At 39.5% G+C, this 26,205-nt stretch overlaps 3 protein-coding genes across 5 annotated transcripts; 2 read left to right on the top strand and 1 right to left on the bottom strand.

The window, feature by feature from the left end:
• Positions 1 to 3,856: 3,856 nt before the first annotated feature.
• Positions 3,857 to 8,588, top strand: LOC104430849 (caffeic acid 3-O-methyltransferase). Its single transcript, XM_039306394.1, has 4 exons — positions 3,857 to 4,429; positions 4,778 to 5,088; positions 5,302 to 5,366; positions 8,091 to 8,588. The coding sequence occupies exons 1-4, from the start codon at positions 4,032 to 4,034 to the stop codon at positions 8,391 to 8,393; spliced, it is 1,077 nt and encodes a 358-aa protein (XP_039162328.1). The 5' UTR covers positions 3,857 to 4,031; the 3' UTR covers positions 8,394 to 8,588.
• A 1,169-nt stretch (positions 8,589 to 9,757) lies between these two features.
• On the bottom strand, positions 9,758 to 15,807 carry LOC104430859 (hypothetical protein). Of its 3 annotated transcripts, none has more exons than XM_010043575.3 (4): positions 15,435 to 15,807; positions 13,504 to 14,547; positions 10,567 to 11,434; positions 9,758 to 10,319 (listed from the first exon to the last, which is right to left on the bottom strand). In XM_010043575.3, exons 2-4 carry the CDS (start codon positions 14,467 to 14,469, stop codon positions 10,264 to 10,266), a joined length of 1,890 nt encoding a protein of 629 aa, XP_010041877.1. In that variant the 5' UTR covers positions 14,470 to 14,547; positions 15,435 to 15,807; the 3' UTR covers positions 9,758 to 10,263. The 3 variants fall into 3 exon arrangements, with proteins under 3 accessions (XP_010041877.1, XP_010041885.1, XP_010041881.1); XM_010043583.3 differs by having other exon boundaries at positions 9,758 to 10,310; XM_010043579.3 differs by having other exon boundaries at positions 13,504 to 14,508.
• Positions 15,808 to 18,137: 2,330 nt separating this feature from the next.
• On the top strand, positions 18,138 to 21,295 carry LOC104430881 (pentatricopeptide repeat-containing protein At3g12770). The gene has a single exon (XM_010043595.3). The coding sequence runs from the start codon at positions 18,214 to 18,216 to the stop codon at positions 20,653 to 20,655; it is 2,442 nt and encodes an 813-aa protein (XP_010041897.2). The 5' UTR covers positions 18,138 to 18,213; the 3' UTR covers positions 20,656 to 21,295.
• Positions 21,296 to 26,205: the final 4,910 nt, after the last annotated feature.

Raw genomic sequence — 26,205 nt, 5'->3', positions numbered from 1 at the left:
GGCAACAATTGAAAGCAACTTTGTTAGGTGGTGAATAATGACAATGAGAGTAGAGTTGGCCCCTCCTCTATCAATTCTAGTGAACATGTAAAAAGTGAGCTCTCTCTTTATGTCATTATGATTGAGAAATTGTCCATTCAATCCTAAATCTATTGCATGGATATTAATTCAGTGCCAAATTTTTGAAAAATTTGTTGATTCAATCTTAAAATTTTACATGAAATTCTAATTTGGTCATTAAGCTAACATGGCGATGCGCCACAAGAAACTATTTGCATGGCTAAACTATTATGTTAGCTATTTCCAACAAAATTGGAACAACAAGATTGCATTGGAATTTTGCAGAAATATTTAGAGTTAAATTGGTAAAATTAAAAAGTGAATTATCATTTTGTATAACATGTTTATGATTGATTAGGTAATTTCTTACTTTATTTTGCAGCTTCTATCGCATTGCCAGCTGGAATTTGCTATTAAAGTGTGTTTTAAATTTACATCCAACTTCAGGGTTTTCTTCTTCCTCCTCTTCTTGTTCTTTTGCTTTAAAACTTTAGGTTTAAAATGACCAAATTTTCAAAAGACAATAAAAGTTTAGCTATCTTAGGTTGCATCAATTTCTAATTATGCAATTTGGACCGGTTCTTATTGCATGATAGTAGTAGCAGCAGTAGGAGTAATTATAATTATCCAGGGATAATTGTATAAGTTAATAATTTTAATTTTAATCTCCTAAATTTCAATTATAAAATTAATTTTTTTTTATTTTACAATAAATCTTCATAAAATTCAAAACTTGCAATATCTTTTTCTTTCTACATTTATCTACAAACGATATTTTTGAATTGTGTAGGTTTATCAATTTATCATTTAGTGATTAAAAACTTTCTCGTAATGAAGCCGCTTCTCTTAATAATAATAATAGTAATAATAATAATAATTGCTTATGCAACATCGACCAATTCTTTATATCATTCTAATATTAATAGTAGTAGTGATGAAAATGAATTTCTTATTAATAAATTCACCATTTTTGCTTATCATTTCGGTAACATGAAAAAGATCTGTTAAATTTTACATAATTATTGTGTCGGATCTGGAAATCCAAGAGAAATAGTTTTTATATTTTCAAAATGTCATTACCTATTAGATTTTTCATTTGGGAAAATTTCAAATAAGAGTCTGAAGTATTATTGTTTTCTCAAATAAGGGTTTGAAATTGACATTGTTTTAAATAAGGGTCTGAAGTACTCTTATTTTTCTAAATAAAAGTCTAAGTAGACATTGTTTCAAATAAAAGCATAAAGTGGATCATATTAGTTTCAAAGAAGGGGCTTATGAAAGATAATTTTGTCTTTTGAATTTTGAATTTTTCTTTCTTTTTTTCTTTTTATTTCATTTTCATTAAAAAAACTAAAAAGAAAATCAATGAAGGAAGCCTAGGGGCTCCCTTCCGCTTGTGGCTGCGCCCCATCGCCGGTGGGGTGGTGGCGACAGCCGGTGGGGTCACCGGCACGCCTGAGCGAGGGCCGGCGATTTTCCCCACAATTCTAGATAATAAGCATCGACATTGAAAAACAGGAACTCGCTACCAAGCTTCATCCGGTGTAGCCATCGAAACTCAAGTTAAATCCCACAAGCAACGATCCCATCCCCCGCCCACACACAGATCAAATCGAAACTAGGAATACAAGGAACTCACTCGTGCCTCCGTCGCCGACGATGATGAGCTTGAAACTCAGGTAATCGACAGTCTGTTGATTGGACAAAGCCCACCAAAAATATCAAACAAACAAACAATCGGGAAAAGAAAAAAAAAAAAAAAAAGAAGAGAAAACAGCATTGGAGCTCCAAGTTGAAAGGGCATCGGCCATCCCCCCTCTTACGGCTCATAAACGGCGATCCATCAGCGGGCAATCGACCGAAATAGCAAAATCCCGAGGACAACAAAACCTCACTCGCCATGATCGGTCCTCCGGGTGGCGACGGCGATTGCAAAAGGATGAGCAGCGGAATTAAGGGCGAGCGAGGTAGAGTGGGAGAGAAGGCGGGGGCCCTTGCCCAGGCGCTGGCAACCTCGTCAGGTGTTGCTGCCGCCCCACTGCTGCCGCCCCACCAGCAATGGGGCGGCGGCCACTAGGGGAGGGGAGCCCTCCCGCTTGAATTTTCCCATTTTTTTTTTATTTTTTTAAATTGTTATTTTTAAAAATTTTAATGTAATTAAATTTAAATTTAAATTGTATTTTGATAAAAATATTCCTCGTCAGCCAGAATATTTTGCTGACCGGTGAGTTAGTGAGAGCATATCCTTATTTAAAACAATCATAATCACTTCAGGCCATTCTTTGGGATTGACATTGTCATTTTAGGCTTTTATTTGAAATAATGTCAACTTCATGCCCTTATTTGAAAAAATGATGGCTTTTTATGCTCTTATTTGAAATTTTCCCTTTTCATTTTGTGAGAACTCTACAAAGAATCTTGAATTCAATTACCTTGTGTCAAAGAAATACAACGGAGGTCAATCTTTTCTCAATATCCAAAATGGATTTTAAAGTATACGTGTTAGCACACCATCACTCATATTTGTCCTCTAAATCGTCGGGTGCATTTTGTTTCATCAAAAACTTCATGATAAAGAATAATATTTTTCACGAAAATCATTTTCCATTTGTTTAGTGGTTTAGGAAAAGTGATTTCCTTCTTATAAGAATATGAAGTCAGTTTTACAAATCTATTTCTTGTAAATCAATCATTTATCAATCGTCCAAATACCGAAAAGTCAGAAAACAATTTTTCATAAAAACAGTATTCCTTCAAAGAGACGAACCCTTCTTTTCCACGCCAGCTCCTACTGCATCCATTCAAGACACTGATCCATGTAAAGAGCCCCCTCTCAGCCACCTTCCTAGTCCATCACCCCCATCTACATGTTTTCTAGGGTTTATAACTGGGTGGAAAATCATAAATGCTTCTTGTAGAGGAAGGACCAGTTTCTTGATTCTCTCTCATTCAGATTTCTAACCTACGCAAATGAAGGTGACGATAAGAGATCTACCCCGAATACCGAATCGGTTAATGGTTGAGAATTGTTGAGACATTCGAGCTGGACACGGAGGATTCCTTCCTCTGCCATTAACCTCCCAAGACTCATGAAGGACACTATATAAAGGACAGCTCCTCATGTTTACCAACCCATCCACAAACCAACTTTTCAATCCCTCATTACCTTGTGTCAAAGAAATGCAACGGAGGTCAATCTTTTCTCAATATCCAAAATGGATTTTAAAGTATACGTGTCAGTTCACCATCACTCATATTTGTCATCTAAATCTTCAGGTGTATTTTGTTTCATTGAAAACTTCATGATAAAGAACAATATTTTTCACGAAAATCATTTTCCATTTGTTTAGTGGTTTAGGGAAAGTGATTTCCTTCTTATCAGAATATGAAGTTAGTTTTACAAATCTAAACTTGTTGTCAACCTATTAAAAATGTTTCTTGTAAATCGATCATTTATCAGTCGTTCAAATACCGAAAAGTCATAAAACAATTTTTCATAAAAACAGTATTCCTTCAAAGAGACGAACCCTTCTTTTCCACGCCAGCTCCTACTGCATCCATTCAAGACACCGATCCATGTGAAGAGCCCCCTCTCAGCCACCCTCCTAGTCCGTCACCCCCATCTACATGTTTTCTAGGGTTTATAACTGGGTGGCACATCATAAATGCTTCTTGTAGAGGAAGGACCAGTTTCATGATTCTCTCTCATTCAGATTTCTAACCTACGCAAATGAAGGTGATGATAAGAGATCTACCCCGAATACCGAATCGGTTAATGGTTGAGATTTGTTGAGACATTCTTGCTGGACACGGAGGATTCCTGTCCTCTGCCATTAACCTCCCAAGACTCATGAAGAACACTATATAAAGGGCAGCTCCTCATGTTTACCAACCCATCCACAAACCAACTCTTCAATCCCTCATTTCTCAAACTCCACCTTTGATCTCTCAGCAACAGTGCAGAAGCCAACATGGATCCTAGCGAGACCCAATCGATCACGACGCCTGCTGAGGATGAGGAGCTCGTGGCTGCCTTCGAGACTTGCATCCTCACGGCCGTCCCCATGGTGTTCACGTCCGCCGTCGAGCTTGGGATCATCGACTTGCTAGCCCAGGAAGGCGGGGCCTCCGCCCGGCTCTCACCGTCCCAGATTGCGGTCCGCCTCGGGATCACCAACCCGGACGCCCCACGCACCATCAACCGCATGCTACGGCTCCTGGCGAGCTTCTCCTACTTGTCGTGCACTCTTCATGGCGATCAGAGTCTGTATGGCCTCGGGCCAAAGAGCAAGTACTTTGTGAACAGCGAAGCCGGTTCTTTCACGCCATTGCTGCGATTCCTCCAACATAAGACCGTCATCAACGGCTGGTTTGTGTTCATTCTTTCTTTCCGTCGAAGTTTTCAACTCGCTATAACTAAGCACGTATCACAAATTAAAAACCACACTGATTATGTAACTCGAAGTTCTCTTCACTTTTTCATGATGAACTAAACTTGTTTAATTATCTATGAGAGAAGAGGATGGCAAGAGATACTTGCTGATTGCTCCATGAGCCTAAAATGCTTTGCTGGAGAAAGAGATGGCACAAAAAGATCATCAATCACGAATCATTTGGCGCTATAAGCGTCGCAACCATGCTTCTTCATCTCGGTTCACTTACGGACACCAGCTGCACCTCGCTTGCCAACTACAACTTTACACTTACCATTGTGCAGGTATGGGTTGCAGGAAGCAGTTAAAAATGGAGGAAGCCCCTTTCAGAATGCAAACGGGATGAGCATCTTCGAGTGCGCCATGAAGGACCCCGCGTTCAGCACGCTCTTGAACAACGGGATGAAAGCCCCGACCCCGCTTTACATGAACAAGTTGCTCGAGTCTTACCACGGGTTTGAAGGCGCGAAGACGGTCGCCGACGTGGGCGGTGGGGTGGGCGAGACCCTCCGGCTCATATTGGACAAGTTCCCAAATCTCAGGGGCATAAATTATGATCTGCCTCATGTGGTCAAAGATGCACCTACCCATCCTCGTAAAATCTCTCTCTCTCTCTCTCTCTCTCTCTCTCTCTCTCTCTCTCTCTCTCTCTCTTTCTCCTCTCTCTCTCTCTCTCTCTATAATCACATTTTTATTTTTGACTAAAGAGTGAAAAAAATACTGATATTTGACGTTCCCCTTAAAAAAGCATGCACACACATATATGTATGTAGGTATGTATGTATAATGCAATTTTTTAATTGAACAGGCATGGAACATGTCGGAGGAGACTTGTCAAAGTCTATTCCAAAAGCAGATATCCTCTTCATGAAGGTTATCTTCATATTCTTCCCACCCTTTAAATTTACTCAACCTATTTTGGCTTAGCCATGCGGGGAATGATTGAGAAGACACCAAGATCAAATTTTCTTCGAGCAAGTCTAGTGATATTTCACGATCACTACTTAAATTGTTAGAGAAATCTCATGTGCACACTCAGTGTTGGATGCATGTGGATACGGTAAAGAGATTTTTTTAGGATATAGAGTACGAGGGATGTGCAACCAAACCAGTTCTATATAAGAACTAGATCAGACCGCCTGAAAAATAGATCGAGAAACTGGTTCCCGTTGGAACCGGTCCGGGAACGGGTTCCATATTTTTTAAATTAGTTGTAACTTGTCCGAGAACAAATTCCTAGTGAATAGCTACCCGAGAGCTATACCAAACCGCTATGTTTTGGAGCCAGTTTTATAAGCTAAAATGCCAAATTCCTAATTTCTTTTTTCCCTAAATTCTAACCTCAGCACTCCATTGTCCATTGTCTTTCCTCAAAACTCCTTATCAGTCTTTCCTCTTTTCCTAAATTTTTATGATGAATGGAGAATGGAGTTTCATAATGTATGTTATATGTTACATATTTGAACTTTTTATCGTTAATTATATGTGATTACGTATTCATCTTATGAATTGTTGTTTTTGGCGATTAGGAATTTTGCTGTTCATCTTTTGCCCATTACTCATAGCCTCATATGGTTTTGTTGTCAAAAAGAAACCAAACAAAGGAACAAAAAGAAAGGAAAAAAAAAAGAGGTCCTTGGGTAGACCCCAAAATTGGACCAGAAAAACAAGATAGGTTCTAGAATCGATTCTAGGTAAACTCGGTTGGTTCCAAGGTCTAAAAATTGGAACTGGTTATAACCTATGTAGCACGGACACGGCGACACGGATACACGATATGACACGACACGACACGCGACACGTCATTTTTCAAAAAGTTGAGAATTTCAACACGTTCCGACACGTTAAATATTAAATAAATATTTTTATTTTTAATTAATTTGATTCAAATTCATAAATAAATAAAGAGTCTATAATGAATTTATACTAATAATATTAATAAATCTTACACTTTTTTTATTTCATTATCCCAAATTTACATTTATTTTTCCCCCTCTCCCTAAATTTACTTTTATTTTTTAATCTCATTTATTTATTTTTCCGATTAAAAAAAAATTCCCATTAGAGTCCACCCAACTCTCTTCTTTTCCTTATCCATTTCCCCCATCCCCAAATTTATTTTCCTTTCCCTCCCCAGTCCCCACCATCGTCCACTCCCCCACCCAAATTTATTTTTTTCCTTTCCCTCCCACAATCGTCCATTCCCCCCTCCCCGGTCCATTTCCCCCATCTGTCCGTCACTTACCCTCCCCCAAAATAGGTACCCATAGACCCCCACTTTTTAATTACTTTTGAGTTTCTCAGAAACCCTAGCTCCTTTACTCCTCCTCGCCGCTCGCGACCCTTCCTCTTCTCCTCCTCCCTCCTTGCCGCTCACCGCACGACCTCCTTCCTCGCCGCTCGCCGCTCCTTGCCGCACGCACGACCCCCTTCCTCGCCGCTCGCCGCTCGCTACTCCTCGCCGCTCGCCGCTCGCTACTCCTCGCCGCACGCACAACCCCCTTCCTCGCCTCTTCCTCTCACCTTTGGTCCTTTCTCCCTTGCAGCTGCAGCCTCGTCGGATCCGTCGCAGCATCACAAGGTCGGCCCTCGCCTCAGTCTATGCTCGGTCGTCTCTCGCCGTCTACTCCCTCCCGGACACGCATGTCAAAACGTGTCGGGCAAAGGTTGACCACGTGTCGGAAAACCCGACACGCGTTGACCGCGTGTCCCACCGTGTCCAAGCGTGTAGACGTGTCCAAGCGTGTAGACGTGTCCGACATGTGTCGGACACGACACGGAAGCACGGACAACATAGGTTATAACAGGGTAGGTACCAGGTTCAATATCTGGAACTACTCACCCGAAAACCAATCACCTCTATATAATACTAATGGGATTTCACTGAAAAATTAGAAGATTAGAGAAATTTGGTTAAAGTATAAGTGTCCACCGAATTTTTCTTAGAAGAATAGAAATCTTGAACCTAAAAAAAGGAAAGTAAGGAAAGGCAAGGCTCACCTCCGGAGGGTGGATCACCTAGAAAAGAGGTGTCCATAAAATTTTGGGGAAAATATAAAAAATACACATCACTTTTGATCCTCTTTTTATTCTTGCAAATACTCTCAACTATCTTTAAGCAAAACGTCAAATTAAAAGACCAAATTACCCTTTCTTGCAAACTCATTTTAGTATCTTGCTTAGGATTTGAGTGATTTTATTCACGGTTGGATTTTGAGTGTTTTAGGCGAATGCGAGAATTTAGGATTTGGATATAAACAATTTTTAAAAGAAAGGAACATTTCCGCAATTAGAGACAACCATTATCATGTAACAGTGCAAAGTGATCTTCAATAGTAAAATTCATGCATAGATTTGACATTTTGAAAAATAAAAGTATGTCGATGCTCATTGGATGAAAAGTTTTATATGTTTTTGGATTTCTTTCCCTAAATGCCCCTAATACACACTCAGATTTCTCGATTGGATCGGACGGCGATGATTATGTTGTCGCTTACAATGCATTTATCTATTTCGTTTTGTGCTGTCTATAGCGCATTTATATGTTCTTGTTTGGACCCTCCATGTTTGGGTTGTTGAGGTTTTGTTCTTGCGCAGTGGCTTTTCCATGGTCGACCCGACGATTTCTGCAAAAAGCTACTCAAGAACTGTTACGATGCACTGCCACCAAATGGCAAGGTGGTCATCCTGGACCCTATCCTTCCTGATTACCCCGAGACCGACATAGTGTCAAGGAACACATTCACCTCCGACATGATCATGCTAGGTGCAAGCCCAGGAGGGGTCGACCGGACGAGGAAAGAGCTGGAAGCACTCGCTCTTTCAGCCGGATTTGATAAGCCAAGGATCCTGTGTCGAGCTTACAACATGTGGGTTATGGAGTTGCACAAAAAGAAGTGATCACTCTCGAGTCGCTCGTGGCATGATTCCCTCATTTTAGGATTTCTCATGCCCGGAAAAATGAAAGATAAAAAAGGAGTCACCCGTAAAATAAAAGCCATCTTATCGGGTAGAATAATGCAGCATAATCCTTGAGATTCAATAAGAAAGCGTGATTGTTCCGTCTCCATGAGGCGGTTCCTCACTTCCTTCTCATTTTCACATATTGATTTGGGGCATCATAACACGATAAAAGGACAAGAAAAGACTATGAGCGAAATATGAACAGCAAATGATGCATCGACAACGACATTAAAAGGCTCAAATTGTCGAAAACATAGTCAAAGACAGATAGAGAAGCTACTTCCCTTAAGCTCTTTAAGGAAACCTGGGAAGAAAGTGAAGTTTTTATGCTTTGACAAGGATGAAGAATGGAAGAGCAAATGATCTTCGAATTAATGCTTTTGAATTGGGTAATTTTACATCCGAAATTGTGTCTACCGCAGAGACAATAGGGCTGATGAGTTGTACAATGAAGCTTGGGGAAAGAATGATCGAGCTCAGGTTGAAGCTTGGGGAAAGAATGGGTTAAGGAAAGAAACACATATCAGAAAAGGAACATTTGTTTGCCAAGAGGGCCGTCAGGTGCTCTAATAGAGAGATGTCGGGAGATCTAATAAAGAGATGTCATTCAAGAATAGGGAATAGCGTGTGCTGGACAATTTAAATCGAACAAAATCTTAGAAAGTTAAAAATCAAGGGGCAGCGAAAGACTAAAAAGACGTGAAGAAGATGATAAGGATAGATATGGAGCAATATGAACACACAAATGACATTGTAAGGAGGTAACATCCAAAGACCTAGGGACTAATCGAAGTGCAAGTGTAGACAGAAAGCATGCATTAGCTACGTAAAGCACACATATGACCAATCAATCCTTTTGAAGAAAGGGAGCAAGGAAATACAATTAAACTCTCTATATGTGCGAGAAGTACAAGAAGGCATTGAGCTTTTGTTATTGTTCATTCTCTAATCGACATCAGGACCAACGAATTTGGTTTGTATAAATTAATTATAAAAAAAAAAAACTCTAAACTAAAAGCAAATTAACCAGACCAATTTGGTTTGTATAAATTAATTAAAAAAAAAAAACTCTAAACTAAAAGCAAATTAACCAGACCAGAAACACTTCGAACTACATTGTGTCAGGGAATGAAGGCTTCTCATAAGCTCCTTCTTAATTCTTGAATTTTTGCCTTGTTATGCATGTAAGCTAAATGCATTGCTGGATAGACTTTGCAAAGACCAGTAATACAGAAACCAGAATAGGCAATAAGCAATGGCAATAAGCTTTCCAAAAAACAAAGTAAGACAGGAAAGGAAAATGTCAACCAGACAGAAATTGATAAAGAGAACTGTATCAATCTTCACTAACTCATTGTCCAAAGCACAAGAACCTTGATGATCATATGTGCACACAAGACTCTCAAATCACCTCCGGTAAGGAAGTAGATGAGCAACACAAAGAAAGCCAAAAGAAGACTTGTTTATGCACACAAGCCTCTCAATCACCTCCAGAAAGGAAGTAAATGAACAACAGAAAGAAAGCCTAAAGAAGACTTGTTTACCAAAACCTTCCAAAATACTTTTTACACTTGAAAAACAGGAAGAATAACAAAAGAAAAAAAAAATCTATTGAGAGAGAGGCCACAAATCACATTCTTTCAAGAGCAATACCTGAAAATTTTCCAAGCTGCTTCTCCTGATGATGATTAGATGGGTCTGCAGGGGACAGCCAAGGAAAAAAGACTGGAACTGAACACTCTTACACAGTTTAATACAGCATTAGGCACAGCTTCAACTCCATTAAAGTCTCCATTCAACCACAATTTCATGGTTCATCTTCCAGAAGCGGCAAATGTTTTCCACGCTTGATGTCTGTGCAATCTTACAAGTTCAATACACATTAAGAGTTCAGCCAATACATGGAGATTCCAAAATAAGCTAGAAGCTGAGAAGAAAGAGACTAACAATTTATTTCAAAATCAAATGAAACACACATGAAAAAGGCCAAAAATATGGAAAATAAGTGGGAAAGAAAGAAGTCATCTTTTGTCTGTGTCCGGTGAAGAAGAAAAAGGCTGTATGAAAATGAGCGCCTAGAGGGTATTAAGGGTTGACCATCGACGAGTACCTTTTTTCAAAGCTTTTTCTTTTCGTTCATCCTTATTCTTCCATTCATTCTCATTCTCATCATCTTCATCCATTTCATCTCTTCCATCATCTGCAATATCACTTTCACTGGCCGTCTCCCATTCGGAATCATCAGATTCTTGACCGTAGATGGCATGGGAATCACCCTCACCACGAACACCTCCGTGTTTAGTTGCTGCTTCCCTAAATAGCCAAGCCGCACGCATCTGCTTCTTGACCAATCTCTCAGCATAGTCAGGAACCTTATTTGGCCTCAATGACAGATCTGGATCATTAGACTGAGAGCACTCATTTATGAACAAAATTGCATCTAGTAGGCTTTCTTTAGCTAAGCCAAGCATGTCATAAGCTTGCGCTCTTCTCCAGAGGCTTTTAGCATGACGATTAAGAGGGGTGTGAAGACCAAGTGCACGTGTCGCATCACTTATGGCAGCTAAGGGTTGTTGCAACAGAAGATAACATTGTGCTCGGTTACTGTAAAGGACTGCTCTCTCTCTCTTAGACCTCATTGGACATAGTTGCAACGCTTCTGAGTACTTTGAAGCTGCTCCAGCTATATCCCCTGACGAGAACAGTGAATTTCCTTCAAGCTTAACCACCAGACTGGCAGCTTGCTTAATATGGAGATCCTCTTTAGGCATATTTTTCTCCCATTTCAGTCTCTGTCGGGAACTTAAGAGATCTTCAATGTGTTCCTTTGTGCGACTGTTGAGAGAATTGGGACCTGTGGCTTGCGATTGGATACATTCCTCAAGAACATTGACGATTGAATCTCCAAGCTTTTTGTGATCACCAAGAGCAGTAATTTCTGAAAGATCTACTAGAGCAGGTACTGCTTCATCAACCACCTACACAACAGATCAGAAGAATTTAACAACAGAATTAAACGGGCTTCATAGATAATACGTTTCTGGCATATCCTACATTCAGGTAAATTCATACAGAACAAGAAGCAGAGTCTGATCAAGTTAATGTATAAACCTGCCACTAAAATTAAACATCCTGCATGTTGGAAATTTTTGAAAACATGTCATATACTGATGAACTCCTGACTTTCTGAGCCTCAATAGAGAGAGAGAAAAGGAGAGCAAAACTAAACTGAAAATAACCAGGAATAGAGAGAAAATCTAAAAGCAGACTCAATATCTATATGAGTTAATTCTCAGAAATATGATGAATGCAGTCAGTTTTCAAGGTCATGTATCTTCCACCTTAAGCCGTACATCTGAGGATCGAACTATTTACTTTTCATAAAAAAGAAGAGGGGTAATTCATATGAACAGAGAGGCTTATTGTCAAATTGATCTTACAAAGTGCATGAGTGGATAACTCATTCAGATGAAAGAATTCCTATCTATTACACATCAAGAATGTGAGTTCATATCATTAAAAGGACACATTCAAGGATCTACGATTGCAAATTATGGTTTCTGGAAAAGTAAGGCAGAAGCCCGCCCTAACTTACCAACTTATGGCACTTAGTACATAGAATTATGCTAATTTTCTTTAAAAAACTTTAAATGTACATGATTGTATGTTTTTGAGGATTCAAAGTATTCAACATTAAAACTATTTACAACAAATATAATTTTTTAAAATAAAATTCAAATATCAAAGGTCTAAAGTTACAGTGAAGGTCAAACACTGAAGCCAAAAATTAACAACAGCTCCCAAAGACAGTCTGCGAAATGAGTTACAATCTATAATGGGAGCTATCAGCTGTCTTTTAATATGCCAAAGTGTGAGGTTCAACCTCCCTCAAATAGGCTTACTTCTTTCAAATACTAACCAAAAGAAATCACACTAAGTGTCAGGAAACAAGCAAAGCTAAAAAAAACTCAAAAGCACCAACTGCTCAACTACTCAAAATTAAAGTTACAGAAAGTGTAATACCTTCCTCCCAACAGCCAATCACACAGAAAATACTTCTAAAGAAGTACAATAATTATTTCTTTTATACAGACAAAAGTGTTTGAGTTTCACTGAAACTATAATTCACATAACTACAAGAAGCACAAGGTAAACTTTATATGTACATAAATTAGTAATTCTGATCAACTTTCTGTTAACCTGATTATTCTCTGTCAAACAGAGCTAACATGTCTCATTTTTCCATTGCATATTCATGAGTGGCAGTATAAATTTTTTTCAAAATTGAGTCTTCACTGTAAATTGGTTTATCCCAAATAATTCTCAAAATTTAAAGACATCCACTCAGTTCAAAAACAATGTTCAGCTTGTCACTCTATAAATCAGTTCAAGATCACAGTTCCCTACATGCCTCTATCTACTGGACAATCAGGTCAGACCCAGAGAACATAAAAGAAATGAATGTATTTGTTCCCAAACTGGTAAAAGTAAAGGCATGCAGTTTTGACAGTTTTCAAGTCTAAGTTGTCTCTCTGCTGTCCCACAAGTGGTGCCCAAGAGAAAGCCAGAGCACAATAGGAGACCAAGCATCAGAAAGGCTCGAACAATAAATCCAAGTTGAGAAAATAGAAATGATCTCATGGTTGAACCAGTTAAGTCGAATTGTTGCGTGTCACCTTGCGAACATATTTATATATATACTACTAACAGGCTTCACAGATATAAAGAAAAGAAGTAGATTTGTCTTATAGAATAGGGACCATGTGACTTTAAAAGTAGCTGAATTCAATTTTCTTATCAGAAGACCGCCCGCAGGGTGATTCCTTAAAAAATTCCATCACAAGTGAAGAAGATAAATCTGACAATATAACAATAATTTACAAATCTTCACAATCACAAAAGAAATAAATATCTTAATGTGATAACCTCTTTGAGCATGAAAGAGGACAGACAATTGAGAAAATTACATACATGAGAAAAGATGGAGATACAAACAATCCTGTTTCTTGAGCTAACAAAAAAAAAAAAATGAAAATGAAAACATTACCTTGTGGGAAGTATTTGGGTCTTGGAGCAACCAGAGAAGACAGTCAATAGCCATATATTGCCAATCATCTGATGAACGAGCAATGTTACACAATGCTTCAACTATACCAGGACAACTAGCAACAGCTCCCCGACCAATCTTATGATGACAAATAGTTCTGAGTAAACCAATTCCAGCTGGGGAGTTCTCATTAACAAGTCCACCCCACATTCCAGGTAATTTCACCAAGAACTCTGGCTTACATATGGCAGGAAGAAATTCAGGCTTAAAAGCAAAACAATTTATGAGCTGAAGAGCCCAGCACTGCAGCTGACTTGCCCATTCTTCTGCTTTTCTAGATTCCATCTCAACACCGCCCATGCCACGCGTAAGGAGATCGCAGTGATAGCTAAGTCTTCTGTCAATGTCCTGATAAAAATGAGAATAAACTATCTCTAAAGAACTCATCGCTAGCTGAATGGAGAGCTCGAGGATTTCAGCGTGACTAGCAACTGTTGGAAAAGTGCTGGCATATGTAGCCAAATGTCCCAGTGCTCGCAATGCCACCCGCTGCTCAACCCACGTCAATCTTCCCCTTAAAAGCTCTATTAGAGGTGGGATCACCCCAGCACGTACAGCTCGTTCAGCAAATTCTTCCATGTTCATGGTGTACGATCCAATTATATGAGCTGCATAATAAGGGATGTAGATATTCTGGTCATGCGAAAGCCAGCGGCGGTTCTTAAGACCCTTCCATATAAGGGCGGCCATGCACTCGAAAATTCCCAATTCAATAAACTCTGGGTCATTAGGATGAGCCATTGCAGTGTTCCAAAGGCCACTAATAGGTAGGACCTGACCATTGTCATCTTGTGAAGGCAGTTCTCTAAAGAATTTCAGAATGCTTGCTCTACGCTTGCTTGGGTTGCCCTCCTTCATGACGCAAAAGAAGCAGCCCGGATACGGACAATCCGTAGTTTTGTCCATGTTTGCATCACACGTTATTAAGTAGGCAGCATTCAGTCACTACACGTTCACCAAGAAAACCTTAAATATTCACGACCACTGCATCACAGAGACAAAGGAAAAGAAAAGGACTATTTAAGTTTACTACCTTGTTCAGTGATATGACACATGATATAAGAACCCATGACCAACTTTACTTTTGATTATTTAATTGAAATTGAAATTGAAATTAGCAAATAGCAGTTGCACAAGAACATTTCAGTACAAACTAACCAAAGCAATCCCATACCCTCCACCATCCGTTCCCTATATAAAATGAATAAACAGTACACCCACAGGCTTCTACATCTATGCTACAATGACCTCAAGTCCAACAGTAAAAATAGTGAACAACTACAGTCAAAAGCACCCATCTACCTCCGAACCCATCGAAAAACTCCACAAGGAGTTGGCCATAACGAACCATCGGCACGTACACCTTCTCTCAGAAATAAAGAACCTCGGCACAAATAAACCAGATGTGGCATGAAACGATGAAGAAGATGTTACCAGTAAAAGCAAAGGGAAAAGGCCAATTAGCATGATTTCCACTTAATAAGCTCATGAGGGCTCCCGATTTCGGATCATCCTTCACAAATTTATGCATTTACTCGAAATACACCCGACTCCTAAGCCCATCCCATTTCTACACTAGAGTAAGCCAAAATTCAAACTTGCACCACAGAACAGTTGTTTTTCATGCTGGAGAACACGACCCACATAAATGCGCCGGAAATCGATACGATCGCCGCAAAACAGAACCGATTCGAACAAATCAATGCCCAAGTTTCCACCCAAAAAAAGAAAAAGAAAAAGAAAATCCTTAAACGGAGACTAGCTGAGACAAACTTAGACACCAACATTCGAACAAGAATCCCAATTCATTAGAAAGAAAGGAAAAAAAAAAAACCACGGTAAAAATGCGAAAGCAGCGATTTTTAACATACCAGCCCAAGCCGGACGAGACGCGGTCAAAACCCAAAAAGCCCGACGACCGAGCCGGCACAAGAGACGCGAATCCGGGAAAACGGGACCGACCCTCCACCGGCGGCGATCCGGGCACAGCAGAGCCAGGCGTCGAGCCGTCGAGCGAGCGCCCTCGGCTTCCCAAAACCCGGCAAAGGCACAGGGAAGCTTAGCAGGACCACCCTGAAGAGCCGAAGCGGGCCCCACCTGCGGAGATCGGACCGCCGTGACTTTGATTCGCTCGAGAGAGAGAGAGAGAGAGAGGGGGGGAAAAGCCTAGAAAAGGGGAGAGTGTAGACTAGCTGGGGACTGACATAGAGAGAGAGAGAGAGAGAGAGAGAGAATGTGTGTGAAGTGAGATGCGGCAAAGGCTCCGTCTTTTGAAAGGAGGAGCTTTGAGTCCGACACTTGCTTCAGGGCATGGGCCCGTCCAACGGTTATCACACGACCGTCCTTTTGTCGGGACGCACCACCGTGGCCACCGTGGGACTGGCCACTCCCCCACCGTCGCCGGCGAGTACAATTAGTGGCCGCGGATGGGTCGGGTCCAAATCCCGATTTGGGATTCAAAATTGAGCCCCAAACTTATATCCGATCCCGCCTTTCACAAAACACGCACGATGATATCAGGCAAAAACGCACGCGACGATATCAACGAATGCCATTGTCCAAAACTCACCCAAAAATATCAATGGGTCAAGCTTGAATGGGCCCATCAGGTAAGGATGTAAGTGATTCAGTTCAACTCAGTTCGGTTTTGTAGGGTTCGGTTTAATTTAGTTTGATTTTTTTTAGAAAATTGAACCGAACTGATAAGGAAATTCATTGAACCAACCCCAACCCGAAATTCGATCCGAACTGAAACCAAAATGAACCGAAATTTCAATTTTATTCAATTCGATTTAGTCCGATTTTTCAATTTTTACTTCTTTTTTTTTGCTGTTATATATTACAAGGTTAATTTTCCAATCAAATTATCTTTTGCCCAGTAAGTTAAAAATTTCATCGGTTTTCATAAAAAAATTCAATAAAGGAATTTTCATTACGAAAATATGTATGAATTTTATATCATCTTAATTTACTAATTGTAAATTGGACAAATTATGAAAGGGTGGAGTGGTCTAAAATTAGTGAAATAAATGTTAGAGCCCAAGCAAATTAATGTTTTATTAAGGTTCCATTCGTTTCGTAGAAGATATGGCCCAAGAAGTCATTTTCCAAAAAAATAATTATATTTTCCATTGTTCAGTTGAAACCGAAAATGAATTAGAAAATAATTTTTGCTATTCGGTAAGGAAAATCTTTTCACACAACCTCCTTTCAATATTTTTTTTTTTTTTTGTAAAAAAATCGTTTTTAATTATTCTTTTTCTTTTTCTTTTGTTTTCTTTTTATTTTCTTTGTTTTTCTTCATCTTCTTCATTGTATTAAAAATGATTTTTAAAAATAAAAGAAATATTAAAAAGGAAAAATTTGAAGATTTTATTGGTTTTGTTCAGTTAACTGAATTGATAAAAACTAAAAAGTTATAAAAAAAAGTCTCAATTTTTAATATTATCTTAACCAAATAAAAACCGAACCCAAAAAAGGAACTTTTCGATTTGGTTTGATTCGATTCTCGATTCAAATTTTTGACACCCTTAGTGAGGATAGTTCGAATAGATAGTTTCCATTCACCAATCCGATTCTTGGATGGATCTATGAAATCAATCCCTAATCCCTACAAAATTGCATTAATCAATTAATACAGTCACACTTGCTACAAAATTGTCAAAGCAAACTGAAGGGATGTGCATGACTAAGCATTTTCATTGCAGCAGGTAGGCAATGAGAAACTTCGACTTCAGCATGAGAAAGAAAGCCAACCCAAAGGATAGGAGGATGACCTTCACAACAGGCGCACATATATGATATACTATATATTCCAACAAGCACTCATAGACGACATACAGAACAAAGTCCGGATTAATATATGGAGACCCCCAGTTAATATGTATAATTCGTTTGGTTTGCAATAATTTTTATTTCATTACTTGTTTATTCCTAATGAAATGGTAAATTTTTCACTAGGTAAATTATTCGAATATTCTCTAGATTTTGTCAAAACTATCGGAGATATAAGTTAGGTCTAGGCAATACTTAAAAGTTAGGTCTAAGTTGCACAACCCAAGCCAAATCCGACTTGGGTTCAGCAATTCCTACCCAGCCAAGCATCACCAAGGGTCTGGTGAACCCCACTACCGAGATGGGGGTCCGCAGCCCCAAGTCAAGCAATTCAAGTCGCGTGGCCCTCAGTGGTGCAATCCAACTAGATGTCGGCCCTTGCTGGCATCGCTTCCCGCTGCCTCCCCGTCTTCTCACTTTTCTAGGCAATACTTAAAAGTTACATCCAAACACAAACTTATTAGATCAGCATAGACGTTTATGCTTATGTGTTTGTCCATGTCAGTAAACTCCGCTTTAAATTCAACAAAAGCACCAACTTGAAAAAAAAAAAAAAAAAAAAAGAACATATACTTTAAAGATTAAATTGCACAAAATATAGTTCACTAGTCTGAATGAACAATTTGAAAAATAAAAATAAAAATAGGAGAACAAAACAAAAGGCCCATATTCAAAACATAAGCCCAAAGTCCATCGTGAAATGTCTCTACAGCTCTAATCTCCTCTAAAGAGATGATTACACAGACAAAACAAGCGCCAATCTTCCAATGGCCACCTTCTAGCTGATGGCCTCTCTTCCTCTTCTTCTCATTCTTCATGTTATCGCCATTTTTCCAAAGCTTTCGTCACGCTCGGAAGATACCCTCCAGAGTTTCCTCTTCTTCCACGTTCTCATCCCGTTCCCTTTCCCTCGGAGATGCTCCCTCCAGTCGTTTCTCGTCTCTTCTGCGAGAGGTCTCGAACGGCGCTGTCGGAGTCAAGTCCGTCCATGCTCAGATTGTTGTCAACGACATTTGCAGCGAGCACCGTTTGGCTACTGTGCTTGTCTGTGTGTATCGCGATTTGGGTTGCCTTGATTATGCACGCAAGGTGTTCGATCAAATTCCCCACCCGGAAGCGTCGATATGCGTGGCTTTGCTCGTTGGGTATATGAGATGCGAGCTGTACGATGAGGCCATTGCTTTTTTCGAATTTATGAGGTCCCGTGATTTGGAGATTGATGGCCGAGCTTGCAATTTCGCGCTGAAGGCTTGCTCGATGGTGTCTGATTACGAAAGGGGCATGGGTATAATAAACATTGCCGTTGACAAGGGAATTCAGAGAAATCAGTTTCTCGTGAGTTCGATGGTAAATTTTCTGATGAAGTTTGGGAAGGTAAAAGAAGCAAGAATGATTTTTGATGGTCTCCGTGAGAGAGATGTTGTATGTTGGAATTCAATGATTGGCGGGTATGTGCAGGCAAGACAGTTTAATGATGCTTTCACTTTGTTCTTTGAGATGTGTAAATATGGCGTTAGGCCTACTCCTGTGACTATGACAAGCATAATCCAAGCCTGCGAGGGAGTTGGGAATTTGGATCTAGGCAAATCGGTTCATGGGTTTGTACTGTGCTTGGAGATGGGTGATGATGTTTTGGTTCTCACGTCTCTGGTTAATATGTATGCTAAGTCGGGTGATGTTGTGAATGCTCGTCGAGTATTCGATGGTATGACAATGAGAAATTTGGTGTCTTGGAATGCCATGATCTCTGGATATGTCCAAAGTGGTTTTGTGCATGAAGCTTTTGAACTTTTCTCTCAACTACTGAAGAATCATTGCAGGTTCGATTCGGGGACCATGGTCAGCCTCATACATGGTTGTGCTCTAACAGCGAATTTTGAAACTGGAAAGATGCTCCACGGTTTTATTTATAGAGTGGGTCTTGAGTTGGATGTTATTTTGTGCACTGCTCTTGTGGACCTGTACTCAAAATGCGATGCCCTGAGTTGGGCCTTGTCAGTCTTCAGCAGAACACCTAACAAGAACGTGATAACATGGACAGCAATGCTTGTTGGGTTGGCACAAAATGGGCATGCTGAGGAAGCCTTGAGATTATTTTCTGATATGCAACAGGAGGGAGTCGCTGCCAATTCCATTACTCTGGTTAGCTTAGTCCATTGCTGTGCCCACTTGGGATCTTTGAAGAAGGGGAAGAGCATCCATGCTCACCTACTACGTATTGGCTATGCTTTCAGTGTTGTGAACGTGACGGCACTTATTGATATGTATGCTAAATGCGGAAAGGTTGAATATGCAGATAGAGTAATTCATTATTCACTAGTTAGTGAAAAAGATGTTGTATTATGGAATTCCTTGATAGGTAGTTACGGTATGCATGGTTTTGGGGATCGAGCTCTTGCTGCCTTTCACCAAATGAAAGAGGAAGGAGTCTCACCTAACGAAAGCACTTTTGTTTCTCTTCTAACTGCTTGCAATCATTCAGGCTTGGTGGAAGAAGGAGTTGGACTGTTTCACAGCATGCAGAAAGACCACAACATTAGACAAAGTGAGAAGCTCTATGCTTGCTTTGTGGACCTTCTTAGTCGTGCGGGCTGTCTTGAAGAAGCAGAGGCTTTAATTGAAGAAATGCCTTTCAACTCAAGCAGTGCTTCTCTTGAAGCTCTGCTAAATGGTTGTCGGACTCACAAGAACATCAATTTAGGTGTAAAGACTGCAGACAAATTGCTTTGTCTTGGTGTCGCCAATCCAGGTGTTTACGTAGTGCTTTCAAATATATATGCTGTAGCAAGACGATGGGATAAGGTAGATCATGTTAGACGACTTATGAGGCAATGTGGGTTGAAAAAAACCCCTGGATACAGTTTGATAGAAACTGGTAACCGGTTGCACACATTTTTGGCTGGAGACAGTTCACATCCAAAGCAGTTGGAGATAGATGAGAACTTGGACAATTTGAAAACAGAAGTTGAGGCTTCTGGTTATGTTCCTGATACTAGTTGTATTCTTCGAGACGTAGATGAATCAGTAAAGGTTAAGTTGCTTTGGGGTCACAGTGAGAGATTAGCTATTGCATTTGGGCTCTTAAGTACACCAGCCGGAAGCTTGATTCGGATCATCAAGAACCTGCGTGTGTGCAATGATTGTCATAATGTAACAAAATACATTTCAAAAATAGTTCAGAGAGAGATTGTTGTCCGAGATGCTAATCGTTTTCATCACTTCAAGAATGGGAAATGTTCCTGTAATGACTACTGGTGAATTCCCTACTGATGACACGAATGGCAGAGACTCTGTTCGGCTTAGTAGCATCTGTGACCTTTTTGGACGTCCGCTCTTGAATAAACACTCAGTATAAGACTTATCTATGCTGCTTATCAGGTCACAGAATTAACATGAAGATAACAACTTTATGGAGAATCGTTGGAACTTTGAGATGGTCCTTGGTTCTGCCTCTCTCTCTGGAGACTAACACTACAGGGACACCACATGCTACAGAGACAATAAATGCCAAGCTTCGTGCTGATGAGGTCCGAGCTTGTGGGGGTTATTAGTGTCATGATAATGCCAACCCATAGATTTGATTTGGACACTAAAGCAATAAACTGCAAGGGTGATTTTCAGTAAATAAGTCATAATTCATCCAACAAGAATTCCAACACATCAGATTTATTAATGTGCTCACAAATTTACAATAGAGTCAGGCATCCCCTAACGGAGGCCTAAATGAGTCGAGGTGTGTACTATGCGGAGAAGCGCTGTCCCCATCATACTTCAACTGTAGTAAGCTCAGGAAAATGGGCGTGAAACAGAGGATGGTACAGTTGATTTTGTTGGAGATTGTATGTTAACGCTGGGTCGACCATGAGTAACAGTAATAATTGCTCGAGTGTTTGATTGACATGGGTCAAATCTTTGCTCATACTACTCTAGGAGATGCAACAACTACGCATATCTAAGAATCATCGAAGATAGGTGGTCTGCCCAAGTAGGGGAGAATGCTTGATTCTAGAATTGTTCGCGGGAACAAAGAAGTAACTTTTTTTTTAACTTCTTAATTCTCTTCCAAATTTATTTCCGAAAACAAATTTATTTTTAGAAGTAGAAAAATTAATTATTACCAAAAGAATTTCTGTTATTCTTTTATTCCGGTGAACAAAAGAATAATAATAATGAATTGGCACATTACCAAATAAACCCTAACATTATAGGACACTGCATGTTATAAAAAAAGAAAAAGAAAAAGAAAAATCAATGCCTAGCTTTGTGCCGATGAAGCTCAAACTTGTCAGGATGTAGAGGTTCCGCTAAATCTGTGAAATTGTTATAACTTCCGATTTCGATAAATAAATAATAAAAAAAACGTGAACAGTTTTCTCTATTTCCTTGAACATGCTTTTGGTTTGTGAATGTAAAAATTTCAATTTAAAAAGGAACTGTATAAAAAGAAAAATTATATTTTTGCTAAAGGCTATTCACAATTTGATTGTGTTGTTTTCAAAACTAAGAAATGTGTTAACGATTGACTGTGTTTCCATTTGAAACGAAAACTTGAAAGTAAACTGCTAGTTTTAAAAAGTGGAAACGTCATTGTTTATTTATTTATTCGGGATCTATTTATAATGTCAATGAGTGACCAGATACATTTTTATTGCAATTACAATGAAATAGAAAACTTGAGAATAAAACATTTGGAACGATAACCTCGACTTGTTTTCTCGTACCAAACAAGGCTGAAAATTCCTCATGATAGGATGAGCACGGCCGCACTTATGACGAGACTATTAACGTCAACTAGATATGTTAATATCGACCTCAAATTTGATTTGTGAACTAATGGAACTAGCTGCAAGTATACATTTAATAAAGTAGGTCATAATTGATATTCAACAAGAGTTTGACACATCGAATTTATTAACATGCACATAAAATGACAATATAGTCGGGCATCCCCAATCCAAGACCTAAATGACTCGGCGACATGGCCCTCGTGCCCACAGTCAAAATATTACATATTCAAATGGACAATACAGATGGTCTGAGATCGTGTTAAACTACATAGAATAAGCAACCACTAAGCGGCCAACCACGCCTAGATACAACATTCAATGTGTCCTCGCCGAGTTTAGACCGGGAGTTTGCTTTCTTGGTGAACAGACAGCGCGCCAGGCATAGGCAAAATTCCACCTGCTGTCCCGGTCTCGGATGATGTACTGCGCTTGCATTTAAAAGCATAGAGCACATCAGTGCCCCGACTCCCATGGAGAGAAAGATGCATGCTACAGAGGAAAACGCGGACCATGAGCTAGGCAGAAGCAGAGTAACCAGAGACACCAACCACAACGATCCAAGCAGCAGCTCCGCGTGCTCGAGCACTTGGACATAGAAACCGGGGAGAGACAAATCAGGAAGGTATACATTCTTGAGAAGATGGGCAAGGCAGCTCGCGAGCAAGCAGGCAATGCCGAAGCCCATGGTCATGGGGTGCGTGGTATACGGAGAAGCGCCGTCGCTGCCATATTTCAACTGGACCAAGCTTAGGAAAATCGGTGTGAAATGCAGAATGACGGATTTGATTTTGTCAGAAATAGGACCGCGCGCGTCTGGGTCTGACGATCTAGGAGTGCTTGCCATTCAAGAGGGGGATAAAGAATAGTGGATTGAGGTGTGTATGTGAAGTGAGGGAGACGAAACAAAACAAACTCGAAGAGGAAAGAGAACGCGTGTCTTGTGCAAAATAAGTCCTATTACATATTTATAGCGTGGGTCGACCATTGATGGAGCATTAAGTTTGGGACTAATTCTTAGAAAAATACTTGGATGACCTAAATTCGAGCAGAGCAGTAAAATGAGCTGTGATACTGAGGAGTGTAACAATTGAGGTGGTCGGACAAGGAAGATGCAGCAACTACGCCCATCAAATGAACTCCTCCGAGATAGGTGGTCTTTCCAAAATAGGGGAGGATGGTCAGTCCAAGGTAGGGAAGGATGCATATCACTGTGTTTTCCTTACTTTAATCCAATTATCAAAATTATGTCGTTTATCACTATAACATTACCCTGTTTACCACGTCATCTTTTGTCATGCATAATCCATAAATACAGGTTGTTCATCACTATATCACGTACGCGCTCGTCTTGTCAATTGCATACTTGTTACACCATGCACCATCAGGTCATGCTATTATGTGCTACGGTTCCGCCATCTGGTGCTGTGGGTGGTCATGAGTCGTGCATACTCATTGATTATTCATACCTAATTATTGAATCATCTTCACTATCATTGTGCAATGTTATATTATTTTTCAATGTACGTCATCATAGACATGTTGCTACCACATATCCGTTTATATTTATCTTCGGCGTCTCATTCATCCTGCTAGAAGTCATTTTTATGCATCATTGTCATCCATCATTCATGCGTCGTGAAACGACTATTATCTTGATGCACTTGTCAGGTAATTCATAGCATGCTAAGAATTTCAATCGAGGAATATGTATTATGAAGCTAAAGGGTATCGGGGGTGCTAAACTTTCACACACGTCGCAGAAGTACTAATCCTTCCCCATATGTAATCGAACCCTTTAGACTCTGATTTCATTGCATTTAGACCAATCAACCTTTAACGCGTGGGACTTTTTTTTTTTTTTTCATTTTTCCGATTATGCCGGTGACTGGCCCGTACTTAGGATTAAGGAATGTTCTAGCAATTTTAGACCCACACAGCAAATTTTTTATTTTTCTTTTGGTAATTTTTTTATCAAAAAGTCAGCACCATTTTGGTGACCTAAGTTAGTTGAAAGGTCTAATTTTCCTAAAGGCTTCTCCGGAGGCGCTACACACCATTTTAGCCATTGTCCCTGTTTATCCCGTTGAAGGGATGTCTACCCTTGCTCGGTAATTTGAGCTGCCATTTCTCGTTTTCACATTCCTAAAAGATGCACCTACCTTTGCCCTCCGGTGGTCTCAACTAGATGTCGATGTTCAGATGAGGAGTGAGGAGTGAAAATCATCGAGGAGGAATTAGCGGAGCAAAATACTGCCTCACCCAAGAGACCATCCCCGTGGAAGAAGAGAGACCACCTTCCTCCCCTCGGCCTCCCTCATGTCTACCTCTCATTTTAAACATCAGCCAATTATGGACTCTCTTGTCATTTTGTACACGCAACCAAAAAGCAATTGATCGAGGCGATGCACGGGGAATATGTCTTCCGGGAAAATTCGATGAAGTAATCTCGTCAAGTTTTAAATGAATATTGCGATTCGTTTGACAAGTCAGAAGTTCTTTTTAATCAAGCGAAATATGTTTTATTCATAAGCTTCTAGATGCGAAAGTGAAGTACCTTTGTCACGGCGAAGAGACTGACATTACCAACCCGAAGACCCCCGACTTCCAAGAAAATCATCAAAATATTTTTAAATATATTACAATTTTTCCAATTAAGTCATAAACCTTTTAAAATTGTGCAAATTCAGTTCATTCAGCCAATTTTATCCGACTAGCGCTGAGGTGGACGCCGACTAGCACCGATCATCAAGTTGACATTAACGTGGACAAATTTTAATAATATTTTTTTTGAATTTTATTTTTTTTCTTTTTTTGTTTTTTCTCTCTCTCTTTCCTTTCTTCCTTCTTTTTACTTTTTTCCCCACAGTGGCCAGCAAGACTTCGACGAGACTCACCGACCACTGGGTGAGGCCCCTTAACTTGCGACGAGGCCATGGCAAGGGTAGTCTTGCCTAGATCCGGGCTAAGTAGCCTCTCCCGCAGCCCCGGGCCTTGCCTAGTGGTCAACGAGCCTCGTTGGCCATGGTAGGAAAAAAAGGAAAAAGAAGAAAGAAGAGAAAAAGAAAAGAAAGGGAAAATTAAATATTATTAAAAATTGTCTACATCAATGCCGATTGGTCAAAATTGCCCTTTGGGCACGCATGACAAAATTTATGTTTCTTGATTTCTCTCTTTCTGTTCCCAGAACAGGTTTGGAAACAAAAATTCGTTTGGTAACGCAATTTGATTTCTCTATTTCTGAAACAGATTTCTATTTCGAAATAGAGAAATTGAAGAAATCGAAGTTGAAATTTTTAACTTCTTAGTTTCGAAATAGAAATCGAAAACGAAATCAAACCATATAAAAGAACATTGCGCTTTCTTGCTAACTTAATTTACTCATAACCACAACTTCACAAATTATTGCTAATTTTCTTTTTCTTATTTTGCTCGTGTTTTTTTTTTTTTTTTTTTTTGCATTTTTTTCAATTTCTTTTGATAACTTCCTCTTTAGGATGAAAGGCAATCGAATGGGTCCTCAATTTTCAAAAATGACCAAGGTTTTTAAATGCTTACTTAAAAACAATTGGGCTCTTTCCTCTTAGAAAAGCCACGCACATGGCCAGTTGAAGAAAAAGTTCTTACGTAATAGATGAATAAAAAACGTGCCTAGAAATTTAACCGTATTTTTTTACGGATTCAAAATTCTTGCAAAATCAAAATAATTAGATTGTTATACAATCTTGAATTTTAATTCGAATGCAAGAGATTCAAGAGAATCTCTCTCTTTGCTATGCAAGGGCCATTAAAGGTTCATTGAGCAACAATAAAGAAATTAGGATGAGCAACTAGACTGATTCAATTCGAGAATCAAAATAAACCAACCTTCCTCGATTGGTTCCTAACCATAAACGTTACTTTAAGGTAGAATTCTCATATATTACTTTACACAATTAATTTTATTTTGTTGATAATCTTGTATAATACTATTTTTTGATAAAATGACAAGGCTGTATAGGCGCCATTGATGGCACCCATATTC

The sequence above is a fragment of the Eucalyptus grandis genome, chromosome 2, assembly GCF_016545825.1.
Source record: "Eucalyptus grandis isolate ANBG69807.140 chromosome 2, ASM1654582v1, whole genome shotgun sequence".
Lineage (NCBI taxonomy): Eukaryota > Viridiplantae > Streptophyta > Magnoliopsida > Myrtales > Myrtaceae > Eucalyptus > Eucalyptus grandis.
The sequence above is the reverse complement of the archived record's forward strand: the minus strand, read 5'-3'. Positions and strand labels throughout refer to the sequence as shown.